Source organism: Notothenia coriiceps, unplaced genomic scaffold (genome assembly GCF_000735185.1).
Source record: "Notothenia coriiceps isolate Sejong01 unplaced genomic scaffold, NC01 NC01_scaffold00035621, whole genome shotgun sequence".
Lineage (NCBI taxonomy): Eukaryota > Metazoa > Chordata > Actinopteri > Perciformes > Nototheniidae > Notothenia > Notothenia coriiceps.
The window spans coordinates 85,460-108,189 of record NW_011368322.1 but is presented as its reverse complement, the minus strand read 5'-3'; the positions used below and the strand labels follow the sequence as shown (position 1 = coordinate 108,189).

Sequence of the window (22,730 nt, the reverse complement as noted above, 5' to 3'; positions counted from 1 at the left end):
TTTAAAGCACCTTGGCTTTGTTCTGAATGCACTTTGTTGTAGTTATCCTACAGAGAAAAGAAAATGCACTTGACTTGGAATTAATGTACTGTATGCATTCAGAAGTGCTGAATAAATGTTTTATGGACCCATAATAGTGATTATTATTTAAGTTAAGTTAAGTTAAGTTAAGTTAAGTTAAGTTAAGTTAAGTTAAGTTAAGTTTTTGCCATAATCATTTATTTTTCCATAATCAGGTAGCTGAACAACATTGGTAAAAAATGTATACATTATATACATATATATATATATTTCCATTAATCATTTTCGGCCTTTTGGCATTCGGTTTTCGGCCAACTGTTTCCTATTTTCGGTATCGGTTTCGGCCAAGAATTTCCCATTCGGTGCACCCCTAGTGAACACATCTTGTATCCTGTCTGTGCTAAATAAAGTGACATCAAATTAAAATGGGTAAAAGAGTACGCTTGGAAATGAAGAGATACTTGTTGTCCGATGCATATGCATTGATGTGTATAAATGGCTGATGTACCATTCATCACTCCAATCACTTTGTTCTTTAAAAAAGCAAACAAGTTGAACTTACAATAAAACTAAAGATTCCCTCGTTTCAAAGCTTCACGGTTTTATTTTCGGCCCATGATAGAACAATAAGGTGTAATATTTGAGATGGAGAACAGAGCATGACCACAGACAGACCAGAATGCCTTGACTAAATGTATTGCACATTTATCTTAAAAAATCAGCAGCTAATGTGCTGTCACATTGCAGAAGAAGAGGACACAACAAAATGACGTCATTGAAAGGGCGTCATTTGGACCTCAAAATGTGAAAATGTGATTAAAATATACTTAACAATCAATATGAAAAATGATGACAGCTACTGAAACTGAGGTCATTTACATTTTTAAATCAGACATCAGATTAAAAACGTAAACATAGACTAAGGGGTGAAGTGTGCCATATCCATAAAAATGAACAGAGGTGGATTGTCTTTCGTCTCATCACCTCTCACAATGGTTGGCATGCTGTGCGCACACACATTGGCCACCAAGTCGGTTATGTTTTGTCGGGGGGGAGAGAGCACTCCACGGTCCATTTAGCAACAAAGTCTTCAGTGCATCATTTAAAAACTGCACTGTTAAATGAGGCTCAGACTGCCTTTGTTTCTCGTATTGCCTAAGGGCAAACATTTTGGCACAGAGGATGCATCAGCACAACGTCCAACTATGTGGTCTCTGTCCCTGCCTCTGAAGCCCATTGGTCTGTCTCTGTGACTTTTATTTTCTTAAATGTCTGTCTCAGTTTTTTCCCTGTTGGTCTTTTTGATATCCCTAAGCCCTTTCTATTCATGACCAACTGCTGAAATCTTCTGTTCTTTGAAACCATAGATGGCAAAAAGTGAGCCTTTGCTGATTCACGACCTCTCTGAAAGTTACGTTAAGTCACACAAACAACCGTATCTATTACACAATCTCTCTTAAACACACACACACACACACAACACAGACACATTTGTTCCCAAACATGTCAATCTCGCTCCAATCATGCATGAAAACCGACACACAGGTATGCACAGGGAATCTGGCCATACATCTCAGATCTGACATGTATCATATAGCAGCTAAACAGCATCTCCTAGAGGACATTTCTGAAACTGGAAACCTGCAACTGTCAAGATTATTTTATACCGAAAAGGTTTTAGGGGGAAAACAGCTAGGGAAAAAAATTACATGACAAAGTCAGAGGGCAGAACATGAGGAAGAAAAAAAAAGAGAGGGGAAAAGCAGCAAAGCAGCAAAGTTCAGTAGACAGAGTTCATGTTTTATTTTCTCAACTTATTGACCTGAAGTCACCTTGTCTTCAGGTGTGCAAAGCTACCGCATCAAGGGTAGTGACAATAAAAGCCATAGAGGAATGGTTAATGACCACAAATGGCAAGAAATTTGATTCAGGTATTAGGTCGAGAAGGTGTTGAGAATAGACTTACATCCTGGAAAAGCCGCCGGTCCTGTGCCAGACGTTTGGACGCGAGGGTTTTGGTGACATGATAGAAGGTTAGCAGCGCTCTGTGCTGCTGCAGGCCGTCCTGACCCTTTATAGACTCCAGCAGAATAGGGATGAGCTCTGGCCATTGCCTGGGGCAGTCCAGACGGGCCACCTTGGCTATCAGCACCGCAATCTGAGTCGCTATCTGTTGGAAAAACAGAGCGAGAGAGAGCGAGAGAAAAATGACCAGAGGCAAAGCATAAACACAGCAGAAGGTGGTTTTAAATGAGTAGTTTGGACAAGGAAGACACTTTCAATTGATAGAGTATCCTATTTATACAGCGTAGAGTGCATCCTATCCTGTAATCATCCCCTGTTAATGATGGAATCAGTCACACAGAATATGTTGTTTTTCAAAGTGCTTTAGAAGAGTTAGATGTTTATAGCGTTTACTGATAGAACATGTTTGAATTGAGTATTTGAAAATCACCTTTAATAACCTATTTTATTATGTTTTATTGTTGACAAGAATAGTAGCAATAAAATCCAGTAAAATCAGCAGGCATAGTTTGAATATGTGGTGCTGGATGGTAACAACCTATAAACAATAATTTGCCGTTTTAAGAAACACCGTTTAAACTAATGTAGCCTAACGTAGCACCCCTGCAATGATCATGCCTTTATAATGGGGCTTGATTTTGAAACATGTTGTGATTTACAGATAAGCTTCTCTAATATCTTGTCCAACCAATTTATATCAGTATGGGGGGACATAAAGATGATGGCCCTGACACCCTATAAATCAGTTAGCTTGGAAATGATATTGATAAAGGGATTGTTTAATAACAGTACTTTTAAATCTATTATATATCCAACTTTACTTTAATTGTTTTTACAGAAGCAGTTTTTCTCTTTTATTCTCAAATAATTGATGAAGCACCGATGGCATTGTATTCACTTTTTATCCTCTCATTCGACCCCCATTATTATTAACAGCACAACCCACAATCAGCAACAAGACAAAATAATGAGAATGAATTGCATTGTCAATAAAAAGCATGCTTCAATGCTTCAAACTCCTTAGCAATCTCATTAAAAGGAATGATAAATAATCTATATGCATGCACATTTAATTGTAATTGTCAATAAATCATTACGTTTGAAAGAGCTGGGTAAGTTCAAAACATTAGCCTGCATTATGGAACTTATAAATATAAACTTTCCACACGACAGTGAAACACCCACACTCGCATAAACAGTATAACCCCGATTGGTTGGAGGAGAGGCTGTAGCAGCTGAGACTTATGCACCTTCTTTGCTTGCGATATGGAGCCTATCAATCGTGATGTTGGAAGCTGTCCCTCAGGGATACACAAGCTATAGGAACCAGGATGAATGGCCGACATTCAGGGCCGCCTCTCGTGTCCCCTCGGACTGATGTATGACACACCGCTTGATTCTGAATTATTTGTTTGCTGCGCCATTGCACTGAGAACGATTGAAACAATGGCCAAACAACCAACTTTATGTCTACATATGCTCAATCAGTGTCTTTATCCATCCATTCGTACATTATTCTTTATTATATTGATATAACTTGTGTTTTTTGCATAAGCCAATTTAGATCATTTGCCATATTTAGCATATATGCATTTATAATAATTTAGAACAGATGACCAATGAGAGTTGTCACTAAAGATTAATAAGAGAAATTGAATAGGTTAGTGGCTGCTTCAATCGTGTTATTCAAGGCATGCACATTGTTTTATTGTGGCAAAAACTTTCCATCATCACAGAAACGGCCACGCTGTCACACTTAACCTAAGAATGGCATTCTGAGGGCAATTCTGACTGAGTTAGTGCAACATTTGCATTAAAGCCATCGTAAAATTTGTCAATGTAAATTGGGTGGGGTGAGAACATATTTCACTGCCCAGACACCGTACCATGGCACACCGCCATTAAAGAGCAGTTGGGATTGTAAGGAGGGTGATGTGTGACGATGCTATAATGCATTCCAAAACGGAACAAAGGCTTTAGGTAATAAGACTACATACACCTATTTTAGAGGTTGATCATGGTTCTTCTGGACACAGTTTACAATGGCGTGTGTTGGATAAAAAACATTATTTTTTTCCCTAATGAAAAATCTTACTTTTTAACATTTTAATTAAGTAAAAACAAAAATAAGAACTGCAAAAAATAAATTTCGTTTTCCCCGGCTGCCTGTGTTGCATTCTGTTTGTTTGGGAGGTACAGCTGGTCTGATCCGACTAAATCTAAATGCCATCAGCAAAATCATAATAGTCAGAAGGTGGTTGAAATACCAATGTATTGCATAAGCTGATGTGGCACCAACAAATTAAGCATACTACAGTTTTGGAATCACTGATGAAGTAAAACACAGAAAATAAAAAGGGGGATTGGACACAAAAAGTTGTATGAACCATTACTTTGTAAATTGTTTTTTTTTGTATAGTTAATGTTGTTTTAATCAGAATAAATCAAACTAAATTCCACCAACCTGATTGACAGGCTCATTGAAGTTTGTGATGAGGCCAGCACGCAATGACGTCTTCTCCTCTTCTGATAATGCACTGTAAACAATCCAGAAAGAACGAGGGAGAGTATTATTTGTATTAGTTAGGATAACACTCTCTGTTACCACCTCATTATCAGTGATATACCATTATAACAGTCATGCTACAGTTGGGTCAAGTTTACTAAATGGATTCAAGATTTTATTTAATAAGGATGCTAGAAAACATAAGCAAGAACCACGTTTTGAAACCTTCCACTGCAAGGTGAGAGTGCTAACTGCTGAGTCACAACTTCACTGATAATAGGGTGCCAGTCGCCGAATGCCGCTCGAACCCCAGAGAGATCAAAGAGACTACTTTGAATTGCGTCTCAAATTCTGGACACGCAAACCTCATACCTTAAGATGGGGAAGATATGATTATGACATCCATCTGCCAAGCTGTAATGGGATCAATTAAATCCCTTCATAAAACCTGATAGTGCAGGACCTGCCAGCTGCCTGATTTCATAAGAACGCTTTGAATAAACCCTGCTCTCCTCAAAATCCTATTGCCAAGTCTGCATCATGAGCCTGAGGTTTTGCAAACAGTAGAGGGGGATTGACAATCTGTAAAATAAAATGTTCCCCATAATTGAGTCTGTTCTGCCTCCGTCAAATGCTGCTGAAGCTAGAAGGAGTGGGAGAGTGTTTGATATGAGAAAGAGTGAGGTGAGGAATGAAATGCGCAGTGACCTCAGGCAGGAGAGAGGACATCTGGGTGGAAGACGCATTACTATGGGGGAGCGTGGGAATTAGTAAAAACAGACATGTATATTTTGGGAATTTGGAGAGGGAGGCAAGCTTAAGAGAAATATAGGATGAGAAATTAAATATATGTTAACATAAACTAGTGTGTGCCTGTTTTGTCAGTAAAATAAACTGCAACTTGTGTTACTCTTTGTTGTGGTTATTTTTAATACTACAATGTCAAATACAAATCTAGGCAAAACATAGCGGCTTCTTCTTTTTCATTAGTGGACCTATCATGCTATTTTTGAATAACATATTGTAGGACCATACCTATATAAGGCATATTTATACTTTTTATTTTTCAAAATACCAAACAGATCATGCATTTTACCCATTCCTCATTTCGCTCAATTTAACACTGCCTTTCATGCTCGGATTCAGTGAGAACAGCCCCATCTGGTGGCCTGAAATATGTACTACAGCGTCTCCAGCGCTTTCGAACGGCAATGTCTGTGGCTGTCTCCGCTTGATTGGTGGAGTTGGCCCAATAGCCGTAGCGCCACTTCTGTGACGACATAAAAGTGTTCAAATCTGGATCAGTCTGTATCAGATCCGTTGCAGCCCCTTTTTAAGAGATTTGGGTATGGAGGAAAATAGAGAGGGTTGTGTTTTCTGACACTTGGTGAGTTCCCTGGAACACCGGGGACACATATTCATGTATAAAAGACGTACAAAAGTGCATTTTGCATGATAGGTCCCCTTTAAGGGAACGATGACTCATATTATCCAGGGATGTTGCATTGATGAAATGACTCGTTCAATTGTACCTGGACTGGGAATGTTTTAAGACACCATAGCACATTGTGCAGATTCTTGCAGAAAGGGGTTTTACACTATTTCAGCACGTTTGATTCATTGTGGTATACTGTAGGTAATCGTATTGTGTAGGTATTTTAAAACCGTACAATACGTTATTGTAAGTCACAGTGTAAGCTTTGTGTAGAAACACCACATGGTCTTACATTGTATCCATCTGCTTGATGAATGGCAATGGGACAAAGGCAATGATCACCGAAATAACCCCTGAACAAAAGGCCTTGCACAGCACTTCAGCAATTCAGTTTAAAGAATTACTAAAAGAAGGGAAAACACCTTTGTAAGAGGAGAAAACTTTAGAAACAACGAAAAGAATAGCAATAACGTTAAGGTGGTCAAAGAGTGGCCATCGTGCTGAGGCAGAGCTGATTACCTCTGTCCAACTGCTGAATTTAAGAGCAATTGTAACAAAAGCCAGCCAGCCAGGTACCCAAAGACAGGCGATAGGCGATCTTCCATCAGACAAAATACAAAAGAGATATGAATAATCAGGATGAAAGGTAAAAAAAATAATGAGAATAAAGCTGTGAAAAGTGAAGGAGGCAGAACTGCAGACGTGAGCTATATTGATCGAATCAGAGAGTGAAGAAAAAACTGCAAAAACTACAAATCTGTGACAAAAAAAGATCTGAGGAAAATGACAAAGCCTCAAAAACAGGCAGAGAGATTAAGACTGGTGAATAGAGGCAGTGAGATTGAATGAGGAAAGGGAGAATAAAGAGGAGCAGTGGAAGAGAGAAGAAGAAGAAGAAGAAGAACCCTCTGATGGAGAGGAAGAGAGTAAGGCTGACAGTAATATGTCAACATGAGGGACAAGCAGGCACTTACTGAGGCGCTACTCTCCTCCAATATCTGTCGATGCCATTTTTGAAGTACAGCACAGCGAGCCACCTGACGTTCACATTCAGCATGTGGTTGTTGAAGATATTCTATGGAGAAAAGATAAACACGCACAAATGGGTAATACCAGGCAAGGACAGACTCAGTATAATACTGTGTGACAGCTCAGTCTATGCTAGACAAAACAATGTCTCGACACGATTTTTGCATTGATGTATTTAGGGATAAACATATAGAAAATAATACATGTTACTATGAATGGAGTTGGGCTCTATGCTCAGCTGGGCAGAACTGGGCCAATTCCTCTACTGAATGAACAGAGATAAAACTGAAACCCATCTCCTCATTTACACCTGGCTGAGACAGTTAACAAACACATTTCCTAAAAAATGTGTTTTTAATATTCCTTTAAGGATCAACATAAGCTGTGTGATTAATATACAACAAATGTTATGTGCTGTTTAGGGGAGGGAAAAAGACAGAACACTAAGCTTTGTTCAATTATTATATTTCTCTGACTTTAACATACTTCTTAAACACTGTAAAATACAACCAGTGTTTAAAACATCTTAATTAATACATTTAAATAAAACGATTCAATGGATATTTTAGTATTAGTACACAAATAAATTCTTAGCTGCCTGCCCTACAATACCTTCTTATTCCGTGTTCTCCAACCTCTCACTTGTGTTTCTGTGATAAGAGTTATTGTGCAGATTGGGAAAAACTCTCTTATGATTGTTTGAATTAAAGGTGGGGTAGGTACTTTTGGAAAAACCAGCTCGAGTGTGCTAGAATTTGAAAATACACAACCGGAACAAATCTGCCACTTCCTTACAGAGCCCCTCCTCCAACACACACGAACGTGCACATGACCAATGAGGGCACGAGATAAGTTTGTGCACAGATGGAAGGCTGACAGGCAGGTAGGGTATCCCTGTATGGATTTATTGTCAAAGCACTTCAGATATTCATTGCTATCGGGATGTTAAGAGCATTCCATGGAATATAACAAAAAGTGTATCTCGAGCTGGTTTCTCAAACTTACCTACCACACCTTAAAGTTACTTAAAAAAAACTAGTGCTACAGAAAAGAGCATATACCCAACGTTGTCCTGATTTCATGTACCATACACCACTCATTAAAGTTTTGTTAGTAGATTTATTCTACTCATTTGAGAGCACCCTCACCAGGAGGACGGAGTAGAAGCCTGGCTGCGTCTCCCACTGTCGGAGCTGCTCCTCCGCAGGCTTCAGCTCAGACGTGTCCTGACTGGTAGCTTGGGTTAAGGCCTGCAGCACCACTGAACTGGCACTGTCCATATCCATCGATGGATATCTGCAGGGGAATATGAGAGGCGGGGGGGGGGGGAGGAAGGAACAGACAAGAGAAGAGTTTCATTGTTTTTGTGTGAAGTTCATTCTGATTTGAAGAAGAACAACTTTTTTTTAAAGTTTAACCGTAGGGATAAACAGCAGAAGAACATTTCAAATGAAAGGCAGTCAAAACTAATCAACAAAGATTGTCAGTCTTTTTGTCTGGTTTTATCTTCTCACCCCCATGTTATTATATATCAAGCAGTATTAAAATCACACATAAATCTTTGGAATAAAGAAAAGAACAGAAGTCGACATAATAAGGATAACAAATCCTTTATCATTGAGGTCCTAGCTGTAAAAAAAGGATAACTGATGAGAACAAAAGAAAATCGATAATATCTTTTACAAAATACTGCTAACTTCTCTTCGTCAGCTTTCAGTGCGTTCCCAATTGTTTCAGAGAGTATCTGACAATAGTGAGAACTTTTATAACTACAAAAGAAAAACATTATTTCTGTCTGTCAAATAATCATTAAAGGATATAGCAATCAGGAGCTGAGAAGTAATCCAGACACTAGCTATGTTAAAAACACAGTTCTCTTTTCAACAGCCATATCATCTAAATAAGCGACGGTCATCTGTGAGACCAGTAGAGGTAATGCGGGACCGTCGAGTGAGTTATCCATCGGTGAACTTTCATTAAGAGTGTGGGTAAATATAGAGCAAGGCTGCCATCTGCAGCACAGAAACAAATGTCCAGCACCATGATCTATTGGGAGCTTCCAGAAATCCATGTGAATTAGTTTGGTCACTCCACAGAAATACAATAGCAGTCCTTTGGCCAAATATATGGCCTTCGAACAGGCACAGATTGTTTCAATAGGCAGAGTCTCTGAATTATTGATTCACAAACACATCGTGTAGATAGACTGTAAAATCGTGTTCAGTTTATAAAGTGTGAATGAAGCAAGAGAAGTACCAGCCTCTGTCTCTGGTGATATCAGAAGAGATACAAATTCACCTGCCAAAGATAATGCAAAAATGATTACATTCAATTCACATGTGTGCTAATATTTTGGTGGGATAGGCTGTCCCGGTTATACATTCTGGCATGTAACCATCAGATCCTGGTTTCAGAAACCTGGACAAGCATGTATTCAAGTTTCTAGGAACCCAAATATCATATTAGTTATTACATTATTCCAAAGACGACACATAGCCTAAATTTGTGTGATATCATGGTTAAGGAGATACAGTTGTTTTGGGTTACTTTATGTTTTTTATTTATTTGATGTAGTCAACAATAGTATCAGGCTATCTTGGCTCAATTGTTTAGTGTTTCAAGGGAGCAAATAACAATCAAGGTCCCAAAGGCATCCAGGAATTGAGCAAACCGAAGCAAGTAAACTTTGAAAACACTTATAAAGAGTGTTTTCCAAATAAAGCACATTATGTCACACCTTTCATTTCCACTACATACTGTGTTTTCATCAGTTCAGTAATGCGTGTACCCTGATCAAATATGTAAGAAATATTGCCTGCTTTATACATTTGTTAAAGCAATATACAACCTGTTAAACATTTAAAGTTGGCATTCTACTATACAAGGTACAACTAACACGTTATTGCTATTGCAATATTCTAGCTACATTTGTCTGAACTAACCTCTTAAGTCATCAATGTTTTGAGGCTGTTGTCAAATATTAGCTCAATATGGTGTTTTGCACATGCAATGCCCTCTAACACTAGCTAACCTAGTTGTCAGATGATGGCTGGGTGAAGAAGTAAGCTAGCGGCAGCAGAACTTCATCAGCTAGCTCATCAGGCTAAATGTTGATATCATTATCTACGAAGCGGCTAAGATTGATTTCAGCAAAGCCAATTCAACCTCTGTCGGGCCATATTACAATATAAGTGCAGCTATATGGGTCCACGGGTATATAGGCATACAAACGTTTAGAAAATGGTTTCCTCTGTATGACTGTAGTAAGTGTTTGCATGGATGTATTACGCATTTAAAATGACACAACCCCATATGAAAGGAAGCCTGTCTATCAAGTATCATATTTGGGTTTTGAAGCGCAGAGAGAACCAAAACAAGCTCAGTGGTAGGCTGTCAGAAGAAACCAGCAACTGTTCCAGTACATTTTCATTATTTTTGATTAATTTTTGACTTCATTAGACCCACCATGTTTCTTTACTGGCCCTCTCTGCGTGTCATCTACAATTTAAATAAAACAACCCCATGCAAGGTGCGACACTGAGTTTCCAAATGGTGCAAACACCAAAGCTAACTTTGCTAGCTGGCTTAACTTATTCAACAGAGAACCAAGGGCCCACAATGTCTGTGATGCTAAATAACGTCCTCAAACAAACGTCTCAAAATAGAAACATAAAACGAGACTTACCTTAAAGAATGACTGCAGAAAACAGAATCGGTGGTGTTGTTGTGGCTGCTAAAGCTCTGCCAATGGTAGTGTAATGGGAGATGGAAACACACGCTTGTAGGAATGGCGCGAGCAACACAGCAGGCGCGCAGTGATGACGCGTTAGGTTTGGCAGGCGTGCTTCCAAAATGTATTATGTTCACATATGGTCTTGAATAAATAAAGGAAGAAGAAAAAAAAATACAATACTCAAGAAGGGTTTTAATAGTAGCCTATTATGAACAAGGGTTGCAGGCATATCCCTTGCATTTGTGTCTTTGCACAGAACCAAAGTAGCCTACAGGTACAGTGAGCATGCATACTTAAGCAACATAATTCATAGAAGGGCAGGTAAAAGGGTATCAACGTTGAAGGCATTACAAAATAGTCAAGTGTTTTTAAGTGATTAAAAGAAAACAGCTGTGCAGGCAGGTGACCGTAGTGTGTGCTTCTTGTCAAATAGCCCAAAATCTGAAATTTGTATCATAGGGATTTTTTTTTAACTATTAGTTTTATTGGCAGCCTGCAATTCTCCATGCAACATTTCATCATTTTTTAAGGGAAATTTACATAGTATTTATGTGTGTGAGTTTAGAATTCTGTGGTGGGGGGGAGGAATGGGAGTGTCCTCCTGCTGATTTATTCTATCCATTCCGTCTTGCTTTATTTTAGGTAGATCACTCAGAGCAGACATCAACCTAGAGGCTTAAGCCAGAATTGTTTGTTGTGCAGGACAAGTATGGATTTAATGGAATTGTTTTTCATCACTCTTGGTGCTGCAGTAGTTGTCTGCTATGGAGTAAAACTGCTGCTTTTCAGTAGGATGCTTTTCCCAAAAATATGGTTTCCACTGTCACAGTCTTTTTTTACCTCTTTGGGAAAGTGGGCAGGTGAGCTGTTTGTATGTGCATGTTCTCTCATTTATGTTAGACCATAAGTCATATAGTGGATAATAAATGCTGGGACATAAGTTGTCAGTGACCCTTTTTAAAGGTATTATGTGGGCCAAAGAGTGTCTTTATTTGAGATACAGAGGTGAAAGACAGGGGAAAGGGCATTGCCTGGAAGTCACACTTTTAACTATACTTCGGTGATCAAGCTCAACATTTGTAATTGTGTAATTATTATGGTGTTATGAGTACATTGCTATGTGTGAAGTGCCCAAATAGGCCTGTGCATGCAAATTTAACTGTGGCTGTATAGCCGTAAAAGATAAGGAACAGTTTAAATTTTTCAGACTAGTGTATACCTTTCTCTGTTGCACAAGATTACACTTGTTTAATGCTCAAGCAGAGGCAAGTTCTGACTTTCCCTTCAACTGTTTTGTAATGTGAGAATACTCATGGTTCAACTGCTTGCAGCTGCTAACAGAAACAAGATCAATGTTTTTCATCCAACATATTGCTGCTTGAGTGACACATATGAAAGAACATTTTATTCTTGGCTTACTTGCCAAATGCTTACTGGCAATGTGGTTTTAGTTAAATAATAGTGATTGTATATTTATGAACTGTGAATAAGAAAATAACAAACACACCACACAATTTGAACAACAGTATAAACTGCCTGTATCATTTTTGTGATGGAAATGCATTAAGGGTAATATGACAGAAGGGATTTATTACGATAAGGAAAATATTAGTGCTTTTACTAGCTGTTGCAAGGAATCAAACTTGTAGGATTCCTACTAACTTGAGGACAGTGTCAGTGCATTTGAATTAAACCAAAAACATTCCTCTGCAGGTCCCAGGGTAGTCTCATTGAATTACAAAGCTCTCTTTAGAATCTTCTGAAGAGGTAATTCAGTCTCTCACAGTGCTTAAAAAAGCTCAATAAAAACACAGGCAATATGGGCTGATCTTACTTTCTCAAGCCTACTTTCATTCCATTCCAGCACAGAGGAATACAGACACCGGAACGGTATGTTCTAGGCTCTATACACGCTGCCTTCTTTATTCTTACTTGTCCTGACAATTTGAAATATATTTGCGTAATTGTGGATATCCAGATTGTAGCCAGTGCCCATCTTTTAACCTGAGTGTTCAATCCAATGTTTATATTTGAAAAACCTCCACCAGACAGAAAGCAGAGTCACAACAGAGAGCCAACAAAGTGATGAATGAAACCCATCCTGATGAGAAACTCATATTCACGACACAGATATGGTATTGCTTGTCCGTCCATGTGCATGGTCGGACGTAGCTGGGTACCATCTTTTCCACCTTTTTTCCATGCTTACTCTGATGTTTATATTTATCCTGATTAGTGACTCAGTCTTTAGTCAAGTTGATCATGTTTATCTACCATAGGGGCGTCCAAAAGGAAATGTCCTTGTTTTGTATTTGTTTTGTTGTCACTGGTGATCTCACTGGTGATCAGCATACAACATTGTAACTCTGGGAACAAGGAAACCCTTTTCTGGCACTGAGAAACTGTTTTCAATAGGGACTAGAATATGTATTTTATATCTGTGTGAAAAAAGATTATATATTTTTTAAAGATGGGCAATTAAAACTGTCCAGTTTATTATCACAGCACCTGAGATGCTGCACAGTAACACTTTTAACATGTTTTTAAGTAGTAGTATCAACAGTGGTTTGTGTGGTGAGAAGTGTTGTCATCCAACACTGTTGTCCTTTTGTAAGGACTGTGCACACATTTTTAAAGAGCATTGAGTTTATATTTTGAACTCAAAACATTTGCTTTTCCCCACAATGATTTATTATTACATCACAGTCCTGCAAAACAGTCTTTACCGTTTTAAAATAAGTAATGGTGCCATGCCCATTACTTCATGTCTGAAAAGAGTAAAAGAACCAATGATCTTTGTAATCAGGGTCAGGAGGTGATGGGAAAGAAGAACTCAGAAACAAACAGTTCCTCTTTGTTTAACGCAAAGATCTTATCAGAACTGAAGAACATGTTGTATTAGTACAACCTGTTAGAACAGGATGGGTTGGTAGTGTAAACAAACACAAATACAATCCTGGGACTTGTCTGCCAGCAGAGGAAGAGAGCGGGTGTAATGCAGCTCTGATTCACAGTGCACATGGCGTTAGGAATGGAAAGAATGGAAACTGCAGGAGAATATGATAACTAATACATTTATTTTACTAAACCCTGCATCCCTGTTTCAGTGGTGACTGGTGCTTCAGAGGGAATAGGAAGAGCATATGCATTTGCAGTAAGTGGTTCTTTAAATAGCCCTGCTTGTCTTTGCATATCATTTATTTATTGTAGTATAGGACACCAAAGTTAAACATAATAACTAAGAGAAAACAAACACACATCTTAACATTTTGTGGGTAGCGTTTTTTGTTTTTTACATACTTTTATTTTCAACACTTTGTAACAAAGGTTGTATCTATTTATTTCCTACCCACAACATTATGCAGTTTAAGATATGTACTATTTTATGCACATCTGCTCATTCTTTTCTGGCAACTGCACATTTTTCATGTCTCCAACCGCTCATCACTGCAACATTTCTTCCCTCAGCTGGCTGAGAAAGGGATGAACGTGGTAATCATGAGCAGAACTAAAATAACACTGGACCAGTTGGCTGAAGAAATAGGTACAAACTGTCTATAAATGCTTTTTTTGTTGTGACTGCTTTTAAAACTGTGATCAAATAAACAATGTATAATGTATGCTGACCCTACATGTTCTCCTTTTAGTTGATACCACAGGGCAGCGGGTGAAAGTCATTGTAACAGACTTCATGAAGGACAACGTCTTCAGTGAAATCGAGGATCAGATTAGGAGCCTCGACATTGGGGTTTTAGGTTGGAATATTTATTTTGTATAACTACATGTAGTGATTGTATGATTGAAACATTAACAGCTTCCAAATACACAAGAAATATAATATCTTCAGATTCCTTCCCTGTTTCAAAGCAGATGTTTTTTTTGTTCCCCAGTCAATAATGTTGGAATGCTGCCCAGCTTCATCCCCTGCAAATTCCTTGAGACTGCACAGCTGGACCAGGTCAACAAATATATTTAACCTTAAGTGATACACACAAAAATTAATTGCATGTATCCTTTAGCTCTTAATGTGTATAATGCATTACTTTCATCATAAAACAAGACAAAGTGTTTTGTCAATTTATGCCGCAGTATTCCTGATAAATGTCTTTGACAGGTAATAAGTAATGTAACGTTTTTTTAAGAAGCCCTTTTTAAAAAATATATAACTTTATCTTTTTCACCCCAGTATTCTCTTTCCCTTCATTATCAACACCACTTATACATGTTTATTCACGTTTTCAGACAATCACAACAGTGATAAACTGCAATGTGAAAACCATGGCAAAGGTAGGAGTGTAATTGCAATTTTTCAGCAAAATAACTCTAAGTTACAATGTAATGTTTACCGTTTAGTGACTGGTGTGTAGTGTCAAAAACTCTTTACTGGGTACAAAAAAAAAGATCCAATATTTTGTGAGTACAAGTGATGGATTCTTTGTTTTCATCCAAATGAACTTACCCTTACATTGTCCCATATTTGATTTATTCTTTTTTTCCTCAGATGTGCAAAATAATCCTTCCAGGCATGGAGAGCAGGTTTCCTACCTTTATTTTTCTCCTTTAGATGTGATGTGATAAAATCCTAACATGCATTATTTTCATTGAGTTTTGGTAAAAATGCAAGACCAAATCGTTTTTGTCTGCCTCTACAGGGGTAAGGGGGTCATTTTGAATATTTCGTCTGGAGTTGCCTCCATTCCTTTCCCCCTGTACACCCTATATGCAGCATCTAAGGTAAGAACAGTCTTGCATCTGAACCTCTAGTATCTCTATCTCACGTCGTTTGATCACTCAGCTGTAATTTATTTTTTTATAATTTATAGGTGTTTGTGGAGAGATTCTCTCAAGGTCTTCAAGCAGAATACAAAGATAAAGGGATTATTATACAGGTACTTTGATAGAGACTCACCCTCAATGTATTTATGTTTAATCAAAAGAAGAAGGAGTGCGTTGTTGTCAACATTAAAGTGGTTTTAGAAATATTGTAACAGCTTCCTCTTTCTTTATATGCTGTCTCTATTTTTCTCAGGCAGTGGCTCCATTTGGGGTCTCCACTCGAATGACAGCATACCAACAAACCAACGTAGTGACTCTGTCACCAGAAGAGTTTGTAAAAAGCTCCCTGCAGTACCTCCGAGCTGGAGACAAAACACACGGAAGTGTCTGTCACATAGTTCTGGTAAGACTTAGCGACTAGCTTCTAGCTTGCCATCTGATAATGCCAAATAATGCCAAATAGAGACTGATTATCCCCGTGATTATGTGTGTGTGTGTGTGTGTGTGTGTGTGTGTGTGTGTGTGTGTGTGTGTGTGTGTGTGTGTGTGTGTGTGTGTGTGTGTGTGTGTGTGCGTGCGTGCGTGCGTGCGTGCGTGCGTGCGTGTGTGTGCGTGTTTGTGTGTGCATACAGGGCTGGTTACTCCAGTCTATTCCTCTCAAAGTGTTCTATGCAGAGTCTATGCTATGCAGCCTACAGGACTATGTGAAGAGGAAAGCAGCACTGAAGGCATCCATCTGTGCATCAACTGCAACTTGTGAAAATGTTAAAAATAAATAACCACATATTCCTTCCTTTAACCATGATATTTCTGTAAATTGATTATAATTACGGTACTATTGACAAACCTATGTTTTCTGTTTTTTAAACAGTGGGGACAGTTATAACTTGTGAACGTCTTATTATTAATATTATTGGTTACTTTACAGCAGTACTTTTTTGTAACATTGTCGGTAAGCCATCCTTTCATTTCATTTCATTTCATTTCAAACCTTTATTTAATCAGATGGTCTGAGGACCAGATTGGTCCTCATGGAATCTTCTTCATTAATGTCAATAGTTCTTCAGTTTCTAAGGTTTGAAGGTATTTAGGCATCTGCTCTTTAATCCACATATACATCTATTGATATTACACTCTTACAGTAGAAAATAATAAACTACATTATATAAGTTACATTTGATTTATATTAGTTTAATGGAATTTACTCTAATGATGCCGATTCAGTGTTTTTTAAGATAACTGTGTAGGATCAAGTCATAAGTTTGCAGAATGCAATCGAATGAATAATTCCACACACACACACACACACACACACACACACACACACACACACACACACACACACACAAAAAAAAGACACACCTGTAACTGTCATTAGCATCCTCCTTGCCCCTTTAAGATGGGGAAAAACTTTGGATCCGATGAGTACACCACCAGGCGTCTCTGCCCTAGTGCCAGTAATTCTGATATTCACAAAACAAGCAAAACCAGCTGTGGGTGGAAGAACACTGACAAGCTTCTACCAGGTTCCTCGAAATGAGAACACATTGCATAAAAACAACATTACATATAATTACATAAAATACAAGGCATGGCTTTGACGGGCAGACGCAGATATGCAACCGTTTGAATATCTCCTACCAGGATGTCTGACCTGAAGAGTCCCTTATAATGGGGTGACCATGCTGTTTAGACAGCCTTGATGAATGATCCTCCCCATGAGAGATAGTGCAGGGAATAGGAAAAGTGTCTTGACAAAGATCGAGAGACAGGGGGGAGCTCAGAGTGACCCCGAGTTTAGATGATCCATGCCTATTCTGTCTTTTCAAAAGGAAGATAATTACTAACCTTCACATGAGTATAGTCTTTATCGCATGTGATGCTTTTTGAGAGAGCAGAGCACTATTCACAACAACAACAAATCTAAAGATAAGAATTACAGACAAGGGTGTGTGTGTGTGTGTGCGTGCGTGCGTGCGTGCGTGCGTGCGTGCGTGTGTCGGTGATTTCACTAGCAAAGGACAATTGTTTAAAAAAACAAATATATTTTGGGATAATGGAGTTGTAAACTATTTTAGTAGACATTTCTTAGTAGGGGATTCTAGTTCTTGCTATCCCTTTGGTGTATTGGATGTGTGTTGGTTTTATTTCCTTTTTTTGAATTTATATGTATAAATGGTCAATCTTTAAAGGTCACCTATTATGCAAATCCACGTTTTCATGTATTTTATACATAAACATGTGTCCCCTCTGTGTAAAGAGATTCTGAAACTTTCAGGAAAAAAGATTCGCTCCCTTTTTGTCCTGATCCATTTATATAAAAACCTGTCTGAAAATGAGCTGATCAGATTTTGGCCACTTTATGATGTCATAACATTGTTTTGGCTTGTGTAACCATTAGCCAATCACCAACCAAGGTAACCCCCCCCCCTTATTACCTGAATATCCTCCTAGAGCACCATTGTGTTCTTTTTAACCAAACATCTCTCAGAGGGGCGTGGGGAGTGGCTCCTTATTTTCATCTAAAGTAACAGACAGAGAATCAGCACTTTTGGAACAGGGCTGAAACAGAGGGGATTATGGGATGCTACACTTATCTGTTTGGTGTTTGGAGCCAAACACTTCAGAGACATGTTTTGTATATATCTGAGACCTATAATATATTGATGAAAAACAGTATATTAGGTGACCTTTAAATACACTTGTGTGGTGATAATGTAGTCCCTTAACATTCAGTTTCATTTGTTTTCATCTTTAAGTGTTTTAAGATTGGCAACATAATTTTGTTATGTAATTTTAAGCTCAGTCTGACAGATCCCCAAATATTGTGTTTTATCTTCCAACACCATGGTGTTTATAAAAAGTTAAAATCAAAATAAAGTATGTGAGTTGCATGTGAAATGTCTCATTGCGTTACTGGTTACTGTGACCATCGCTTTCTTCATTTTATATATAAAAAAATCCTGATTTGAGTAATGTCTTTAGAATTACAGCATGTACAACGTGCCTGAGAGAATGAAATGGGAAAGACAAAGTGTTATTAAACTTCAGTACCTCAACGTTTAATGGTACAGATTGGTGCTTAACTCCTGTTCTGCTTAGATCACTGACATGATCACAGTACCACTGAAACTTCACCACCATGAGGTTTATAACAACTGATATAGTTAATCATTTAACCTTATTACCCATTCAATTGTCTCTCCTGTCTTTGAAAGTCTTAGACTACCAACAAACCAAGGTTTGTTTATTAAATTAAATGATGGAAGTTTTTATAATATTGCTTTTAGAAATGACTTAAGGCATAGCATCCTCGAATCAAAGTAAGTCTTAGAGGGGTTACCAGCTAACAGAGGAAGACTGGCGAGTCTTCTTTGGAAAAAATCGTAAACATTTGTTAATACAATTATCTGGGGGGGGTAGTACATAAATAAGAAAACCAACACTTAAGACATTTGCTATATCTTATGTCTTCAGTCTACTATTTTTTGTATCAATGAAACAAACTATTCTTAAGCCTTCATGTTACATATTCTACAAAATGGTTTAAAAAGCTACAACAGTCTGAAGTGTAGTTTATTTCATGAAAAATTCCTGTGATCATGTAGCATTCAATATAGCCAGTAGAGGGCACCAAATATAAAGGTTTCAGTGCCTCCTGATGGCTGTCATATGGATACACAGAAACACACACAAAAAACACACAAAAACAAACACACACACACACACACACACACACACACACACACACACACACACACACACACACACACACACACACACACAAACACACACACAACACACACACACACACACACACACACACACACACACAAACACACACACACAAAGCTGAGGACAGGTCAGCAGATGGGATGCCTCTTGTTATCAATTATGTCTCCAGCAAAACAGAAAAGTTACTTTTAGGATAAATACACTGCCTATGCTTTTCAAAAGTCGTTGGAAATAAGTAAAATTATTCTACATAAAAGGTGGAAAAAATAACCAATCTAGTATACACATACAGTACGTTAAAAACAAGCATGAGTGCCTTGCTGCCAAAACATATCTTTTTGAATCTGTCTAATTTATTAGTTTAAATTGTTCTGAAAACAATCTCCACCACTGGGATTTTCCAGGAGGTGTGTTACCTTTAATGTTCCTGTAGTTGCATCTCCTTAAAAGTCGCAGTCTGAGCAGCGTGTCACCTGCAGCAGAAAGTTGTTTACCACCGGTTGCTTATCAGCAGGGACTTTCCTCCCCTGGGGTGATCTGCAATTCAGTGAAGCATACACATTTATGATATAATTTTCAAAGTGTTTCTAACATCAAATGAGGCCCTCAGAGTCGTTAAGTGATTATTACTACTTTCATAATCACAGGGTGTAGGTCAGGCTATAGTTGTATTCCATTAGAGAGCATCCAGTGGGAGAGCTTCTCTTCTTCCCTTGCAGAATAAATGGTTTTACCATGAATGGGATCATATTTTAGCACATGTATCAGGTCAAACTGGCTTCAACACGTCTAACGCCTCTAGCAGATGAGAGATTTATCAAAAAATGGGTCAAAGGAAAAGCATTGTTTTCATTGCACTGTGTTACCATTTCTTATGTGGGTGGTCAGGGCTCCGAGGATAGTCTTTGTAGGAGGAGATTGTGTGCGTGTGTGTGCGTGTGTGTTCCTGTGTTCGTGCGTGCGTGTGGTGTGAGCAGGAAAAAGAAAAAGAGAGAGATGCTGCCTTTGAGGATGCTCCCTGTGTGACTCCTCTCTCCTCCTTGGACACTGCTTGCTTGTTGTTTCAGTAAAAAGAAGGGTCCAGAGATGGTCCAAGACAAGCACACAGCCACTGCAGCCCACCCAGGAGCCAAGGTCAGGACCACTAACCTTCAGACACTTACACACACTCACACACTAAACCCACCTCTCGGATAACTTTCCAGGTTGACCGGAGTTTTAGTTTGATTCTGGAACTCATTCATCAGAATATTTAAAAAAAAATTTAATAGGGTAATTGTTGAATCAAGAAAGCCATTTACCCACAACTTGGACTAATGCTGAACTCCCCCAAAAATATATTTGAATAAATTATCGGAAAGCAATACATCTCTAGGTAATTACATACATTATGCACTTTTGACATAATTCAACACATTCTCACTCCCAACTCACTAAAGTGGCGTTATGTCAGGATCCCTTGGCGTCACTATCAAACGCAGTGGGGGGCCCCTTTAGCGTAAATTAACTACTATCAACTATCAGGGAGTCCCATTGCCTTGCATAGAGCTCCCTGAACGTTGGTAATAGACGAGTTGGGATTGCGGAGAAATGCTCTCCGCCGACCCATTCTCACAGCTTTTATCAACCTTTTTCTTACTCAATATCAAGCCACACTTATTGTTTTTACTTCTTTATTTCAATTGTATAATGTCTGACTTTTGTTACCGTCAGTTAGGGGGAGAGTAGGGGCTCAGAATACTGAAATCTGTATTGTTTCAGTTTTTTCCTTCTAATTTTGTATTCTTTTCTAAACCACACACTGTTCTTTACTCAACAATAAGACATAATTATCCTTGTGTTTATTTATTTGTTTGATTGTATAATTTTTGACTTTTGGAGTCAGTCAGGACCGAGGGTCGGAGCAGCTCATAGTAGTTGCTTTAGAGAATTGTACACCCGGAAGTAAGTATTCTCTCTGCTTTGCTTGACAAACCCCGTGATTAGTCCTCTCAAGCTCTGTGATTGTTGGAGTGGCAGTGCGCCAAGGTTACGCCGAGCGTCAAACGGCTCTTTGAAATGGAATGAAACCATGGCACACTATCCAGAACTGGATTTGAACGTTTCCACCACCCCCCAGAACTACACATGCTGGCTATTGTGTTTCGCGACATGTTCTATTTCATCCCTACTGACCGCCAGAGGCGGTTCTTTAAGCACTGGATATGTCCATCGCGCATTCGCAGGTCGAGTACCAATACCACCAAAGTCACCAGTGAGTCAGTGACCCCACGTGACACCGGACTTATCTGCCGGTGTCGTCAGAGGATCAGTTCCTTTTTATCTTCTCGCTGCGCGAGTACCGTGGCTACATGTTGTAGCCTACAGCGTTCGGCTTGAACTAATTATCTGCATACAGCTGCCTGCGTGCAGCTTTCACTCGGAGCCGCGGGTTGCTTACTCGTCCTCCAGAGGCTGTGGCCGGCTGCGCAGAACTTCGACGGACAGGTTTGTGTTGACTTTGTTGGTGTCCCCGCTCCCGCTCCCAGCATAAGTTGTCCTGATTGCTGTCTTGTTTGTTATTTGGCTTAATATACCCACATGATAGCTAAGGTCAGAAGAGCTTTATTTAATAGCTGGTCTTATGTCTGTGACCCCTCGTGTTGTTAATTGATAAGCCTGAAACATGCACTTGTCAAGGTTCAGAGGCACATTTTGCAAATATGGCAGTAACCATCGATCATCTTAAGATAAGATATACTTTGTTGATCCCAAGTTGGAAAATGTTTTCGTTACAGCAGCATGTGTAACAGTTGTAAATATCCAAAGGTGTTTATTTGTAAAACATTTAGTATAATCACACAAATTCTGTGTTTTATATTTAATAATTCTGTGTTCTTCATTTATTGAATGTTCAATAGCCTACCTGACAAGGTCGGAGAGGAAAAAGGTCTGCGGAGAGCATTTCTCCGCGATCCCAACTCGTCTATTACCAAGTTGTTAATACCAACGTTCAGGGAGCTCTATGCAAGTCAATGGGACTCCCTGATAGTTGAAAATTGACGATTAAGGGGCCCCCCACTGCGTTTGATAGTGACGCCAAGGGATCCTGACATAAGGTCACTATAGTACGAGTTGGGAGTGAGAATATGGTGATTTCCTTGAGTGGCTTTCTCTCCTTAAGTTGTTTTTTCTCCTTGTGAAGCCGACAATTGAGCGGCTCGACCAAGCAAGGAGGCAGAGGTAGAACGTCCAAAAATATAACCCGATGTGGGCATTTATTAAATTCGAGCACAGGACACAGCCTCAATCTTGCTGTTCCCGTGAGCGCAGTCACCAGCCAGAAGGATCTCGCACACCCCACAAAACAGGAAACACAGAGCCTAAATACCCACAGTAATTAACCCAACAAGACACAGGTGAGGGGGGAGGAGACAACACAGGGCACCAGGTGAACATAATCAGGAGCAACAGAAAAGAACGGGCAGCGG

The 22,730-nt window shown here is 38.9% G+C and overlaps 3 protein-coding genes across 5 annotated transcripts in view; 2 read left to right on the top strand and 1 right to left on the bottom strand.

Moving 5' to 3' along the window:
• The window catches only part of LOC104963119 (uncharacterized protein C20orf194-like), a 6,623-nt gene extending 4,731 nt beyond the window's left edge, over positions 1-1,892 (top strand). Inside the window, exon 11 of the mRNA XM_010791680.1 lies at positions 1,865-1,892. Coding sequence (XP_010789982.1) covers positions 1,865-1,892 — 28 coding nt within the window. The remainder of the gene's footprint in view (positions 1-1,864) is intronic.
• A 41-nt stretch (positions 1,893-1,933) lies between these two features.
• LOC104963115 (importin-11-like) lies at positions 1,934-10,823 on the bottom strand. The gene is made up of 5 exons (XM_010791677.1): positions 10,702-10,823; positions 8,165-8,312; positions 6,962-7,062; positions 4,511-4,583; positions 1,934-2,191 (listed from the first exon to the last, which is right to left on the bottom strand). Exons 2-5 carry the CDS (start codon positions 8,300-8,302, stop codon positions 1,949-1,951), a joined length of 555 nt encoding a protein of 184 aa, XP_010789979.1. The 5' UTR covers positions 8,303-8,312; positions 10,702-10,823; the 3' UTR covers positions 1,934-1,948.
• A 577-nt stretch (positions 10,824-11,400) lies between these two features.
• Positions 11,401-16,867, top strand: hsd17b3 (hydroxysteroid (17-beta) dehydrogenase 3). Of its 3 annotated transcripts, none has more exons than XM_010791674.1 (11): positions 11,401-11,609; positions 13,857-13,903; positions 14,218-14,293; positions 14,397-14,504; positions 14,640-14,707; positions 14,992-15,036; positions 15,251-15,285; positions 15,402-15,483; positions 15,573-15,638; positions 15,779-15,928; positions 16,158-16,867. In XM_010791674.1, the coding sequence occupies exons 1-11, from the start codon at positions 11,459-11,461 to the stop codon at positions 16,302-16,304; spliced, it is 975 nt and encodes a 324-aa protein (XP_010789976.1). In that variant the 5' UTR covers positions 11,401-11,458; the 3' UTR covers positions 16,305-16,867. The 3 variants fall into 3 exon arrangements, with proteins under 3 accessions (XP_010789976.1, XP_010789978.1, XP_010789977.1); XM_010791675.1 differs by lacking the exon at positions 11,401-11,609 and adding an exon at positions 12,587-12,639; XM_010791676.1 differs by lacking the exon at positions 13,857-13,903 and having other exon boundaries at positions 11,547-11,609.
• Positions 16,868-22,730: the final 5,863 nt, after the last annotated feature.

What these genes read in the sequence shown, in the direction of transcription:
- LOC104963115 (XM_010791677.1), bottom strand. Translation starts at nt 8,302, where the DNA reads ATGGATATGGACAGTGCCAGTTCAGTGGTGCTGCAGGCCTTAACCCAA. An exon ending in TGGAGGAGAGTAGCGCCTCA is followed by an intron (nt 4,584 to 6,961) that starts GTAAGTGCCTGC and finishes GATTGTTTACAG; the next exon opens with TGCATTATCAGAAGAGGAGA. An exon ending in TCAATGAGCCTGTCAATCAG is followed by an intron (nt 2,192 to 4,510) that starts GTTGGTGGAATT and finishes TTTTTCCAACAG; the next exon opens with ATAGCGACTCAGATTGCGGT.
- hsd17b3 (XM_010791674.1), top strand. Translation starts at nt 11,459, where the DNA reads ATGGATTTAATGGAATTGTTTTTCATCACTCTTGGTGCTGCAGTAGTT. An exon ending in ATGTGAAAACCATGGCAAAG is followed by an intron (nt 15,037 to 15,250) that starts GTAGGAGTGTAA and finishes TTTTTTCCTCAG; the next exon opens with ATGTGCAAAATAATCCTTCC. An exon ending in CTTCCAGGCATGGAGAGCAG is followed by an intron (nt 15,286 to 15,401) that starts GTTTCCTACCTT and finishes CTGCCTCTACAG; the next exon opens with GGGTAAGGGGGTCATTTTGA.